The sequence below is a fragment of the Felis catus genome, chromosome C2 (assembly GCF_018350175.1).
Source record: "Felis catus isolate Fca126 chromosome C2, F.catus_Fca126_mat1.0, whole genome shotgun sequence".
NCBI lineage: Eukaryota > Metazoa > Chordata > Mammalia > Carnivora > Felidae > Felis > Felis catus.
In genome coordinates, this window is record NC_058376.1 from 139,957,030 (window position 1) to 139,971,344 (window position 14,315).

Below are 14,315 nucleotides of genomic sequence, written 5' to 3' on the forward strand. Positions count from 1 at the left end.
GTGCAGGGGGAGGGGAGCGCGGGTGGGTGGGACCGGGCCGGGTGGGGGAGGGGTAAGGGCGAGGAGGAGGAGGAGGAGAAGGAGGAGGAGGAGGAGTGTGTGCGAGCGTGTGTGGCTGGGGGAAGCCATTGCCTGTTTAATAGTTGCTGTTGCTGCACTTCCGCTTCTCTCCCAGCGAGAGAGAGACACGAGTGGCCAGGCCCAGCCGCAGCCGCAGCAGCAGCCGCCGCGGCGGCACGGAGGAGCCAGACACAAAGAGAGGTACGGGGATCCCCCTCGCCTCCCGCCGCCCCCCGGCCGCGTCGCGGGGCCTCGGGGACACCCCTCGCCGCCTCCCCGGACCCGCTCCGCCCGGACCGCCGGGCACGGGGCTGAGGGGGGGCGGAGAGGGGCCGAGGAGCCCCAGGGGTCCGGGGCCCGCCCGCGGGGGATGGGTAGGGACCCCGGGCCGCGTGGGGTGCGGGGGCCGCCCGCGTCGGGGGTGGGGGGGGGGCATTGTGGCTCGAACTGTCAGCGCTGCCCTGGGAGCCCCCCACTGGCCGCTGAGGGGGCCGGGAGCGGGGGAGGGGGAGGCGGGGGAGCCCCGTTTTCCCCAGGGGCGGGGGCCCGCGGGGATTAACCCCTCCGGGGCGGAAGGGCTCATTGTTATTCCTCCGCTGTGGAGGCCGAGCCCCCCCCCCCCCTCGCACCCTCGCCCCACCCCCACCAGGGGTGGCAGTCGGGCGTGTGCTCGGGACCCCCGCCCCAGCCCCTCAGCCCGAGCCGGGCGGCCGAGACACCGGCCTTCGGGGAGAGGCGTCGGGGCGCGGCGCCGGGGGGCCTCGGGCCTCGTCGTCTCTGCCCCCCCGCCGGCCTCTCCCTTCCCCCACCGGGCACCCGCTCCCCGCCTCCGTCCCCCCGTTTCGGCTTCCTCTCTTACTCTTCTCCGCCCCTCCTCTCTTCCCGATCTCGCCGAACTCCACTCCTGGCCCCCGCTGTGTCGCTTTGGCCACCCGCCCTCCGCGACCCCCGAAAAGCCGACAGAAACAGCCCCGAGGCCGGCACACCGCCGGGACCTTCCCTCCTTGCCCCGCCGAGGCTCTCCGCGCCCCCGCCCTGCCCTCCTCCGGCTGCTCGGCATCTCCCCTCCCAGCCCCGAGGGGAGCCCCGGGGGGCGCGGGAGGGGCCGCTCGCCTTGCTCCGGACCGTTTTCCCACCGCGTCCCCCACTTGGGGCCAAAAATAAACAAGCCGCGTCCGATTTGCAAAAGCCTTAATGGGCCTGTAGACTTTGAGAAACGAGTGGAGGGCGGTGGGCAGCCGGGTGCACCCCTGGCCGAAGCCCTCCTGACAGCACCCGATTTCCTTATTTATACTGACTGCATGGTTTGTGTGTTTCTGTTTTGTTTCCCTCCCCTTGCAGGGGCTGTTTGCGGGGTGGGGTGGGGGGTTCGCTATGTCGGATGACGATTCGAGGGCCAGCACCAGCTCCTCCTCATCTTCGTCCTCTAACCAGCAAACCGAGAAAGAAACAAACACCCCCAAGAAGAAGGAGAGTAAAGTCAGCATGAGCAAAAACTCCAAACTCCTCTCTACCAGCGCCAAGAGGTACCGTACTCCACCCCCATCCCCCTAGGCTTCCTATTTTCCGAACTGCCTCTTGCTGCAATTGGTCTGTCTCCCAATGAGGGGTCGCTTGAATGCTCCTCATGGTTTGTGTGTTCTTAAAAATGAAAAAAGGGGCTTGGAAGTTTTAATTATTTCACTCTATTGCTTCTGTTTTTTTTTTTTTTTTTCCTTTTAATCGTTGTCCACGTGCAGCTGTTGTGGCTTGCCTCTCCCATTTCTGGATGAAGTTTGTAAGAATCCTTGTTACTTTTATTAGTGACCCCCAAATCTGATTTCAGATTACTTGTCCTGTTAATCACTAGCTTGTGACCCTTGTCAAGGCTGTCATCCTACTTAATTACTAATACCTGCCCGGACGATTCTATCAAAATGAATTCTATTACCATCTTGTCTCCTCACCTGTTGCACGTATGATCTTTTTTGAGTAGAGCTTTCTTCACAAACTGCATAAGGAATAAATAATTCCTATTAATGGAGTAAAAAATTTAATAGGTGGAGACAGATGTTTTCAGATGGAATTTAAAGAGGTTCTTCTGATTGGGAGAGTTGAGGCAATAAATAATATAAAATGGGTATTCTAGGTTATTTGGGGGATTTTTTTTTTCTCTTCTAAAACTTCCAATTTGCCAGATTTTAGGGAGACTCATTTTTTTCCATGCTATTTCCTCTCTTATGCTGTAAAAATCTTTGGTTCTTTTTCCAAGCTGAAGCCAACCAGTGACTCTTCTTTACTCTTTTCCTCTTATGTCTCTAGAAGAAGCTACTTTTTTTACCTCGAGCATCCTTCAATAATATTCTCTGATCCCCATGACCCTTAAAATAATCTATAGCATATTCCTGGGAACCCGTGTGCCCTTTCATAAATCCTGCTGCTCTCAGGTGGACAGTCATTAAACTTTAAAGTGGCAAACCAGAAAGATAGTAAGGAATACAAATGGTGGGTTAAATAGGGGTATCCTTCTTAAAGGAATGTAAAATAAAATGGAATATGAGTCTTTAGATCTCTCCACTGAGTAGTGAGCCTGTGGAACTCAGAGTTTGAAAGTTTGTTCTTTCTCCCAGAAATCTGAAAAGTTGGTGAAGTGCTTTGGTGACCTAATCATGGGGGGGAGGGTGAAAGAGTGATTTTAGCTTAAATAGTGTAGAGGTCTAGGGTTAAATGGCAAAATTGCCTTAGCAAGATTGTTCTTACTTTCAGAGTGGTGGTTTGAGTGCAGGTCAGCTTCCCAGGAGTCCTAACTGGCCCTCACTGATGAGCCCGTGCTGGTTCTCCCACAACCTGTCATCTACCCTGCCCACTTTAGATGGGGCTTTCCTTAATCTCCCCAACTTCCTACCCCTTTCCACCCCCATCTGCAGTAGCTGTGCTCCCTGATCCATGCTGGAGCAGCTTTTGACCTGACCTAAGGCAGGATATTTGCTTTAGGTCATTAGTATTTTTTGTGCACCAGGATATCCCTGGCACACATGAATATATTTGGGGGTAAAAGCACAGGTGTCAGATAAAAAATAGCCTCCTTTGTGTCAGCAAATTACTGAGGTGTATTTTTCATTAGACACAACTTGTCCATTTATTCTAAGTAAGTTAAGTTTTTTGGAATTGCCTGGGAAAGAGATAGTAGGTATTAAAAAAAAAAAAAAAGGTGAAAAGCTACAAAGGGTTATTTTACCTGTAAAGTTAACATCAATTTTAGCTCCCTGGACATCTTGCTGAGGGAGTGTTAAAGCAGAGCTAAGATTAACAGTAGAGGCAAAAAATGGAGAGGAACAGTGTATTCAGGAAAAAATAAGGGGGAAATTAATGTTAGTAGGACCCTATAGAAGCTGCTCTGTGAAATACATTGACTTGGAAGGTGAGTGTTGCCCGTGGACTTGGAAGGGGCACTATAGCAGGAGAGAGAATAAAAAAGAAGCCTGAATTGGCAGACGTAAAGTTACTTAACTACATATTTGATGGAAAGTGGTTTCGTTTCTAGTCCACAGGTAGAGGAAATGCCCCCACTGAGAGTGGTCTGGACAAGAATTATTCTGTGGAACATATATATGAGTTACTTCACAAATCTTGTGCCAGTAATTCTGGAAATGGTGCAAATGTTTGTTGCGGGGGTGAATTGGTAAAGCTGTTGGTATTATGCTTTTTAGGTATTAAAGAATTAACTATTCAGTAAATATTTTATGGTAGAGTTGGTATTGACAAGGAGAAGTGAGGTCAGTAGGTATTTTTATACAAGTTGTGCTCAGGTGGAGGTTATTTTTGCCTATATACCTAGGTCTTAACGTACAGTCATTTCAATAGACACAGATAAAGAATCAGGAAACTGGAATTTCAAAGTTTTAGTCTAACATACAACGAGTCAAACAGTAGGGGTGTTTGGGAAGGTCTCAGAACTGAAATGCTTATTGGTAGCAAAAGAACTTAGGACGCAGATAAGTAGATGTCCCTAAAGACAGTGAGCAAACAGCTTCCTAAAACTGACCAGATTTGTAGGGGACAGGAAATGTCCTCCAATAGGAAGGTTTAAAGAACTTCCCCAATCACCACCCTTAATTTCTCTTTACTCACACTTGGAAAAAACACTACCTTCTAAAACCTATTCTCCATTGCATCTAGCCAGCTCAGAAAACCTTTGGAAAGAGAAAAGTTATTCATTGTGATTTCTGATCGTCTTTAGAATGTGTGCTTAGTTTTTTATTACTGTGCTGCCTCCGTGTGATTCTTAAGTTGTAACATAGCTCTTTAGGGTTTTATGTGATAGGAGCAAGAAAGGTTATAAAAATAGAAGGCACCATTTAGTAGATGGAAGACACTTAAAGGCCTCAAACTTTGTCGTATTAATTGATGCTCTAAGCACCTAGGTAAGCAGAAGACAAAGGCCAGGGCTTGGTGTGAACTGCCTGGTGGCGTCGGCCTAGGAGTGGGGGATGGGGCTCTTTGTGAAGTCGTGGGTTGGTGAGGAGCTGGGGGGGGGGGGCGGGGGCGGAGGGGTCCCGGGTTCCGTGTCCGTGGTGGGATGGAGAAGGAAGGGGACAGACCTAAGGAAAATTAGAGGATGTCCGGGAAAAAGCAGGTCCGGAAAGGGGGAGCCGAGAGTGCGAGCGGTGTGCGGGACAGAGGCCGGGTGCACCTGTGCGGGCCGGCTGCTGGTGTCTGGCCTAGCTGGAGGGGTCGGCGGGGGTGTTAGCGCCCTAGGCTGCGCGCGCGGCGTCGGGGCTGGAGATCCCGGGACGCGGTGGAGGCGAGCCAGGGAGTCGCGGAGAGCCCCGGCGCGGGCTCTCCCCACCCCTGGCCCGCAACTTCACCCGCTGGGCTGGGGTGCGCCGCCCGAGTCGTCGGGCGCGCGGGGACTCGGGGCGGGAAGCCCGGGGGGGGGGGCGGCGGCCCGGGGCAGCCCAGCGGAGAGGGCGGCCTTGTGGCGCACGGCCTGCGCCGCGCCGGCACCCCCGCGACGCGGGGCAGGTCAGTCAGGGCCCGAGGGGCCTCGCGGGGAGCGGCCATGTTGGCTTCGTCACTGAGAACGCGGGGCGGCCTGGCGGGGGCGCCCTGCCAGGGCGGGCCGGAGGGCGCTCGAGGTGCCCGGGTGACCCGGGCAGAGACCGGGGAGGGGGGGTAGGGGGAGACGGGCGGGCGGGGGCGAGCCCTTCCCACCCGCGCGGCGGCTTGCGTTTGTCGGTCCAGGGGAGAAGACGTGCAGCGCAGAAGTGAATGTGTCCCGGCACATTCTAATGCAACTTAGAAAACGAGTCGGCGAGTGAGAAGCTTTACAATTATTTCCTAAATGGAAAACCCCGAGAAAAATAACTGCTTTAGTGTGCGAGGCAAGACTGGAACCGAAACATGTTAGATGATCACAAGAGACCCCGGACCGCCAGCTCACTGCGGTGGGAAAAAAGTTTTTTCTAAACTACGGACCTGAAGCTTTTGATGTGTACTTTCCTCCTCCCTCAGTAGAACCCAGTTATCATGGCAGGCAGTTAGAACACAACGCAGTTATCTGCCAGACCTGTGCGTTACCGGTGGGAGGCTACCAACGCCTTCATGTTTCTTGTGTTTCTCTCTCACTTCCCTGACTCCAGGATTCAGAAGGAACTGGCAGACATCACTTTAGACCCTCCACCTAACTGCAGGTGAGCTTCCTTTCACATTTTTTTCTTTCTAAAATTCTTCTAATCTTTATCTTGGGAGTTTTCTTTTTGTTATTAAAAATTTCTGCTTTTATTTTTTGGTTAATGCTTATTTTGGTGCTACCATCAAGTAACCGCTGAAATTGATTAACCTGAGAGTAATGTTTTGATGAGTCTCTGACAGTTTCAGTGCTATGCCGAAGAGAAGTAATGGATTTATCTGGCGTGAACGCTTTTACGTATATAAAACAGAACTGTAAAATGAATTTAAAGATGTACATTTGCCTAATGGTGGATTTTGGATATGTCATTAAGGATGATGTAAAACCTTTTTAGATACTCAGGTACATTTTGTTTCAGAAAATTGCTTTGCTGTCGCAATCTGTTATTCAAGCTCTCTATTAAGCTATAATATAGCATAGAGTTAAATCTCACAGTGGATCCTCAGACTTATTTCATTGTATATACAAATTTTGTGTTGGACTTTGGCAGGCCAGGAAATAATTTGCGGCTTTGATTAAAAAGTTTTTTTACAAAATTTGATAGATTTAACTCTTTGGTAGGGGTGTTTTTTCTCAAAATTGCTTCAGACTGTATACATATGTGTGTTTCAGTTTCAAAACAATTTGATATCAGCTTTTCAGAGCCTTGTTAGTCACTTCATGTTATTTAGAATAGCCGTTGTGATACTGTTGAGGCAAGGTGGAAGACTTGAATTTTATTAAATCAACAGTGACTTGAGGAAGGACTTATTATATGTTGTAGTAGAGTCATGTATTTAAGGGGGATTAATTCAATTCTATTACTCCCATAGTTTAAAAAATTAAGTATAACAATCTAATTCTCAGCTCTCAGGATTAGTACTGGAATAGGATGTGACATTTCAGTAGTGTTCTCAACTTAAAGGTAGAAGTAGAAGAAGTTACCAACAAGAAAATATTCAGTGGCCACACACAGTTTAAAAGAAGTATGGGGAGATGTTCAAGTTGAAAAACTAAATGGAATATTTTGCTTATTAATGCTGAACTTTCTAATGTATGGTTAATGGAAACTTTAATATTGGCATTTTGGTTGTATATGTTCTTAATGTTGGTCAGGTGTGGGATATTTGGTAAAATTTTGTCCTGTTAGTAAAGAAAGTGGTGACTCTTAAACTGTTTGTAACTGAACTACTTAATTATTCTTAACACTTTCTCTCACGGCTTTTAAGAATCTTTTCACACTGTTGAGAAAGTGGAGAAATGGGTAAGGGTTAGGGCTGTGACATCTTTTTATTTTAGTGGAACCATTGTTCAGATTGAAGCCTAAAGTTCCCTTTGGTTGGTTGTGTTGAATCCTTGGGCATTTCCCATGGTAGATGTGTGCTGCTGTGGTTACTGCTCCTGTTTGGTATCATGTCTCTTCCAAGTGTGTGTGTTTCTTGTGAGTTCAGACGACTTTAGCTGATGAAATTACAAGGTTTTTAAAGCATGATTTCAAAACTAATAGCATTTATCAAAACATAATGGATTTCTGGGGTGCCTGGGTGGCTTAGTCGGTTAAGCTGAGACCCAGGTCGTGATCTCACGGTTCGTGGGTTCGAGAGTCGTGTTGGGCTCTGTGCTGACAGCTTGGAGCCTGGAGACTGCTTCGGATTCTGTGTGTCCCTCTCTTTCTGTTCCTCCCCTGCTAGTGGCCTGTCTGTCTCTCTCTCTCAAAAATAAAGATTAAAATTGTTTAAAAAAAACAAACAAACATAATGGCTTTGTAAGCAATTTGAGGGTTTTCGTGGGATTAATAACTTCTAAAACATAAGATAGATATACTTTAGTTTCACACCATTTTAGCTGAGTTCCTGTGTGATTTGTGCTGCTGAACATGTAGAACTTTTATCCTTAGAAATCCATCCTAATTACCCCTTTAGGGTGAAACCTGTGAATGTTGTGGGTACTATGGTGAAGCACCAAACTGGATGACTGTTTTATGAAAAAAAAATTTGCTGAATTTCATAGAAAACAACTTTAATTTGTGAGAGAATGTATATTATGTTGACTTTTAAGAATAAAGGTGGCTTTATTTCCTGAAAAACTTTTTTAGAGTGGCTGCTTCTGTTATATGAATTACAGTTTTTCCTTTGTCTTGGCTTACTAGAGTTAGTGACTAAATGTTACACAGTAGTCTCAATATTCAGCTACTTGAAATAAATTTGGTTTTGTTTTTGTGTTGGTACCTTATGGGATTGAAGTATTTAATATTTTAATGTACATTATTTGAGATGGAAAATGATAATTTAGTTTGGGGATACTTTTTGAAGTTAAAAATACGTGAATTAAATGACCTTGAATGCATGTGTTTATTTTTAATAAATTTTTCCAATAATTACTCTCAGCGTGAGAGCTCAATAGCTTGGTTCTTCTGAAATTGTGGTTTCATCAACTATAAATTATATTTTGAGTGAGTTAAACAATTGACTTTCAATTAATGTGTGAGTGAGGGGCAGAGAAGACAGAGGGGCGGAGGATCCGAAGCAGGCTTTGTGCTGACAGCAGAGCCTGATGCGGGGCCGGAACTCACAAACTGTGAGTTCGTGATCTGAGCCGAAATCAAGAGTCAGATCTTAACCAGATGCTTAACTGACCGAGCCACCCAGGCGCTCCTCAATTGATGTATCTTGTATACTAATCCTTTATAGGACTCCCTTTCTTCAGTCAGTATTCAGCCTGTGGTTTTAAATTTAAACCATATTTATTAAAATATAGCAGTGGCGGAAAGTAATCTCTGCAATAATCAACTGTGTATTGAGATCAGTGGAAGAATTGCTTCCCTTGAAGGTGCACTGCTTGCATTCCAGTAATTTTTAGCACTTTACTTGGCAAACTTCAAAGTTACTGAACTTAAACTTGTGTGAAATGCAATTGCTAAATATGTTGTAATGTGTGAGCACATAAAGTTAAATCCTCAATGTTGTATATTGTGTCGAGTAGATTTTTTTTTTTTTTTAGAACACTGCAGATTATATTCAGTGTCCAGGTGAGAAGTATTTTAACTGAATATTTTTAAATTTCTCTATGTTGCTGTATAAATCAAATGCTTTCGTAGTTCTGAACTATTTGGTTATTTTTATATATACAGATGAAGTAACGGTCTCCGAACTCATGTATTGTGCATTTGGTTGGATTTTTTTTTTCCCTGCAGTTTGTCTGTTTGTTTAGGAAAAAATACTGTCTTAAGTACTGTAATGATTTCTTAAAGCATGCCCTATTTTGGATTGTAAAATAATGCCTTTTATTTTTTTGAGTTTTAAATGAAATTATGCCTTTCAGATAGCTGGTGAACTCTGGGCCACTAGAGTCAGTTTTGCACCTGCTGTTCATAGCCTAGGGCTCAAGCTTTGCTGAATTGACTAGTTACAGCTATATAATCTGTAGACATTAATGTCTGTAAACAGTATGGTTACATATAATAAATGAAATTTTGTCCAAGTCCTTTAAACTTCAGATTTTATTAAGAAAATACTGGTGTTTTGAGTAAACTATTCATACAGCGACTTGAAACTTAAAAATTCAGATTGTTTTAGAGCCAGTATGTTAAGATAAAATGTCTTCAAGAAGTCATTAAGCATTTCAAGCATGGTGAAGAATTAAAAAATAGGTTTTTGTTTTATATAACTTTATTGCATTATTTTATTTTTAAATTTTTTTTAATGTTTATTTTTGAGAGAGGGAGGGAGGGAGGGAGAGGGGCAGAGAGAGAGAGAGAGAGAGAGAGAGAGAGAGCGCGCGCGCGCGCGCGCGCGAGAGAGAGAGACACAGAACCTGAAGCAGGCTCCAGGCTCCAGGCTCTGGGCTGTCAGTACAGGGCGGGGGCCCATCGAGGGGCTCGAACTCTGGAAAGGTGAGATCATGACCTGAGCCGAAGTCTGATGCTTAACTGGCTGAGCCACTTAGGGGCCCCCAGATACAGTTGATTTTGAAGTTTTACAGCTAAACCTTACCTTTTAAAAGATAATTTTAAAGCTAAAGTGAAGAGCATGTAAAAAATACAATGCAGTTGTTGGAAGAGGTTAACATTTTTTTTAACCTTTTTTCTCATTTACTAAAACGGCCGACCATCTGACTTGCCTAACTCCTAGCATTGTAAAGTTCAAATGAGATTAGAGTTTTCTGTATGTATTGTTAGAGTTGCCCATTTAGCTCCTTTTAATAGCTCATATTTATTTTTCTCTTTACTAACATTGCCTTTTATTGCTTGCATTTTAAGTACAGTTTTAAGCCATTATACAACAACATAAGAGTGAATGTTTTTGAAAAGTTGAGATGTAGAAGTTGTGTAGTAAAACGTGAAAAATTCCCCTCATGATCTGTTCTGATGCTACCCCTTTGCACAGAGATGCTCCGTACTCCAAGCTAGCTTGCACTTTGTGTGTATCCTTCTGGATATTTTCAGAGAATTTACTGAATATTGTGGTATTTCTCTGGTTTTACAAAATCTGGATTTGGTGGTAATAGTGAGATGTCAATTTAGAAATCCCAGGCTGCTAACCTTGGAATGAAGAGATCTTTTCCTTGCAATAGTCAAGGCCTCTACATCTTGTCCAAGTTCAGCATGCTTTAAATGGTTGTTTGGGTGTAAGAAATGGTTTCAGCAGAAGTCATCCTTTACAAAATCCTGTATCTCACCTGAAAAAACTCTTTTTATGTATCTTTCATTCATTTGGTGTTACTAAATGCATTAAAGCTAAATGTGACCAGCATCTAAACAAGTTTTCATTTGGAGAGTTACCAGTTAAGTGTGCTTGCCTTTAAGTGCATAAAGGCAGTATTGAAAAATAGTGAGAACCAGGAGACTGGAGTGTCAAGACAATCAAAATAGCCTCTGAACCAGGGTCAGGTTCCTGGAAATTAAGATCATTAGCTGGGGCCTTGAGAAGGTAGGAAGGAAGGAAGTCTATCCTGAAGTGAATTGCTTACTAAGGGAGTAGGAACTTTTGTGGCTGTTGTGTTTACCAAAAGACCCTGTGTCTGGATTGTAAAACTATACTGCTGTTGTTCCTCAGAAAGCTAACCAGAATTATCATATGACCCAGCAGTTACACTCCTAGGTATATACCTGATTGAAACAGGATTGAAAACAGGGAGTCACGCAGATTCTTGTCAGTCAGTGTTTATAGCTGTTCATAATAGCCTCAAAGGGGAAACAACCCAAGTATCCATCAATAGATGAATACATAAACAGAATGGGGCATTTACAATGGAATATTATTCAGCCATAAAAGAGAATGAAGTTCTATGTGCTACAGTATGAGTGAACCTTGAAAATGTTGCACTAAATAAAATAAGCCAGACACAAAAGGACAAATACTGTGATTGCAGTTACATAAAATACCTAGAATAGATAACTTCATAGAGACAGAAGATGAGAGGTTTTCAGGGCTGGTGTGGGGGAAGGGGAAAATGAGGAATTATTTCTTAATTGGCATAGAATTTCTTTTTGGGGTGATGAAAATTTTGGAAATAGTGGTGATGATTGTACCACATTGTGAATATAATTAATGGCCTCGAGTCTTACCCTTAAAAATGGTTAAAATGGCATAGTTTTTTAAAGTGTTTATTTTTGAGAGGGAGAGAGAGAGAGCAAGCAGAAGAGCGGCAGAGAGAGGGAGATAGAGGGTCTGAAGCAGGTTCTGGGCTGATGGCAGAGAGCCCAGTGTGGACTCAAACTCACAAACTGTGAGATCATTACCTGGGCTGAAGTTGGATGCTTAACCAACTGAGCCAGCCAGGCACCCCTAAGATGGCAAATTTTACCACAAAAGAGTTAGGAAAACCCCTGTACCAGTGTTAAAATGTATCTTGAGTGTTAAAAATGCTTATAGCTTACAAGGCACATTTCAGTTTTTAGGGATTCTTGTGAAAGATACTAGTATTAAATACTTGTCACTTACCTTGAGTCCCTGTTACACATGAAAGCTGCCTTCAAGGAGTTCATTGTCTAGTAAAGGTGGTAAGAAATGCATGTACAGATTTTGGATAGTACTTGGAAACATGAATATTATTTGGGAAGTAGTAAATACATATAGTATGTGTTATGAAGGTTCAGAGCAGCGAGAGATTGCTTTGACCTGGCTGTGAGAAGTAGTGTCTGCAGCCCTTCGAGATCTGGGAAGGCTTCATGGAGGAAATGAGAAGTGGGGTAGAAGAGTAAGAGGCATCTGTAGCAGAGGAAAGGCCAAGAGGGCGCCGTTGGGCAATAGTGAAACCTACGACTAGAGGAAAGAGTGGGAGAATAAGCAGCAGTAAGAGATAAAGTTTATGTTCCTCAGTGCCGGGCTGAGGCTTTGAATATCATTATACAGTTACTGGAGAATCTTTGAAACTCTTGAGCTGGAAGTATAATCCAGTTAGAGCTGAGTGTCTGGAAAGACACAAAGCAAGGATTGAGTGGAGTTGGGTGGGAACCGAAAGACTTGGGAGAGCTGCAGTAGTCCAGGAGGGAGACCAGGTTAGCAGGGAGGCAGGCAGCAGCATCAAAGTGGAGAGGAAAGAGAGATGCAAAGCAGTAGGATCTGGAGAACTCCATCACTGATTTTAGAGACGCAGGACTTGAAAGGAGTCAGAGCTTCTCTGGGTATTGGGGGAAATTGTGGTGCCATGAACAGAAATCAGTAAGGCTGAAGATGAACTGGTTTGAGAAAACAGAGGGATTAGATAGATCCTCCTTCCAGGGTTTAAATATTTGTCTCGTTGACCGAATACAATGCTCAGTGTATTGCTGCCACTTAGTAGGCTCAGTAAATATTTGCAATTTGATCATATATTTAAGTTTATTATTAATTGGTCATTGAACTCTCACATCTACCTGGTCTAAGATTAGATTAGATTAGACAAATGGATTATAAACTTCTTAAAAGGCAGGAAGCATGATTTTTCTCTTTGATTCTGATCTTACGTGTTTTTTCCCCCAACTTTTTTAGTTTACAGAATTTCAAAGCTTATAGAAAAGCTGAAAGAATAATACAGGAACACCCATCTAAGCCATCAGCTGTTAAAATTTCACCACATTTGCTTTGTCTCTCTTTTAAAAATGTCTGAATATTTATTTTGCAGAACCTTTTGGAAGTGTGCTGCAGGCATCATGACACATCCATGTGTTTAGGGTACATGCATTGAGCCTGAGGTGGGCTGGCAGGGATGCTGAGGCTGGAACTGGCTTTGGGGGAGTACACGTTAGATTTGAAAGTTTGGATGATGGTTGAAGTATGCCTGATGGCCAAGGGGAAGGGAATTGAGAATTGTGCCGTGTGGGATGTCTACAAAGGAAGGATGAGGGGAAATAACAAGGACCTGGAGAAAAAAGAAGCAATGTAGGAAGTGAGCTGCAAGCTCTAGGGGAGGTCAAGGAAATTTTTTCATTAGCCTTTAAAGTGTAGAGTTAAGAGTGTGCTCTCTAGGCTGAGAAGAAGAAGTAGGAAAAAATGAAAATGGCAAGGAGGGAGATACTGTAATGTTTTTAAAACATGATTGTAGAGAAGGTGATAGAATATAGAACTGAGATCATAAGTGGAAAGCATATATTTAGAAAGGTCATGGGGCACCTGGGTGGCGCAGTCGGTTAAGCGTCCGACTTCAGCCAGGTCACGATCTCGCGGTCCGTGAGTTCGAGCCCCGCGTCAGGCTCTGGGCTGATGGCTCAGAGCCTGGAGCCTGTTTCCGATTCTGTGTCTCCCTCTCTCTCTGCCCCTCCCCCGTTCATGCTCTGTCTCTCTCCCAAAAATAAATAAACGTTGAAAAAAAAAATTTAAAAAAAAAAGAAAAAAAAAAAAAAAAGAAAGGTCGGAAGCCTGGAACTTTATGATAGAGTGACAGTTTCTAGAGGATTGGAAACATTTTTTCATCCTTGAATCACACTCCAGCTACTTGCATAGAACAGAAAGAAGCAATGTCTGTCCCCAGTGTCCTTTGGTTCTTTCTGGATAGACTTTAAGTTCCTTGAGAGCAGGAATTCTGTCTTTGTCATCCCTACCTTGTCCAAGAAAGAACAGATAAACAGTACATATTTGTTAAATTAAAACACCGACACAAAAACCTAATTTGAGTCTGAAGGCTTAATGGAATGTCTTCATTACCCTCTTCAGAAAATAATGGAAAGAGCTGTGGAAATTGCTGTCACATTTTACAGCTGTCTGTTGCTGGCAGTCTTTCTGAGTTGGCACCCGAGCAGTTTTGGCAATTTTCACCTTCTCGGAATCACGGAGGAGCTCTGGACCACTGTGTTCTACAAAAGACAGGATCAGTGCTGTGGGCTAGATTGAGAAGACGTATAAAGAAAATACCAGTACCTTTGATTACCATGTTTTGACTTGATAAGATTAGTGTTTGCCAACAAGTGAGCGTGGGTTTAGGGGTGCTAAGTAAATTGGACTTCCTAGTGATGTTCCCCCAAATCCTAAAGCTATTCCAGATAGTTACGTTAGAGATGCTGGCACCCGCCTGAGACATCTGACACATTCCCCATCATCAGTGGAGTGAAACAGGGTTTCATAATAAGCCCATTCTTATTCAGCCTCTCTTAATGCAGCCATGCTGTAAAGTGAAACAAAAGACCTAG

At 44.4% G+C, this 14,315-nt stretch overlaps 2 protein-coding genes across 4 annotated transcripts in view; one reads left to right on the forward strand and one right to left on the reverse strand.

The window, feature by feature from the left end:
- Positions 1-90: 90 nt before the first annotated feature.
- Positions 91-14,315, forward strand: part of UBE2E1 (ubiquitin conjugating enzyme E2 E1) — an 81,586-nt gene continuing 67,361 nt past the window's right edge. The window contains exons 1-3 of one of the 3 annotated variants that reach the window (XM_023260604.2): positions 94-261; positions 1,402-1,586; positions 5,682-5,732. In XM_023260604.2, coding sequence (XP_023116372.1) covers positions 1,435-1,586; positions 5,682-5,732 — 203 coding nt within the window. In that variant the 5' untranslated portion in view covers positions 94-261; positions 1,402-1,434. Of the gene's footprint in view, positions 262-1,401; positions 1,587-5,256; positions 5,487-5,681; positions 5,733-14,315 lie in introns of those variants that run through there. The other 2 variants (XM_023260605.2, XM_006936459.5) reach the window with 2 other exon arrangements.
- NKIRAS1 (NFKB inhibitor interacting Ras like 1) overlaps positions 13,602-14,315 on the reverse strand; it is a 108,784-nt gene continuing 108,070 nt past the window's right edge. Inside the window, exon 4 of the mRNA XM_045037682.1 lies at positions 13,602-13,982. Within this exon, the coding sequence (XP_044893617.1) occupies positions 13,941-13,982 (42 nt within the window). The 3' untranslated portion in view covers positions 13,602-13,940. The remainder of the gene's footprint in view (positions 13,983-14,315) is intronic.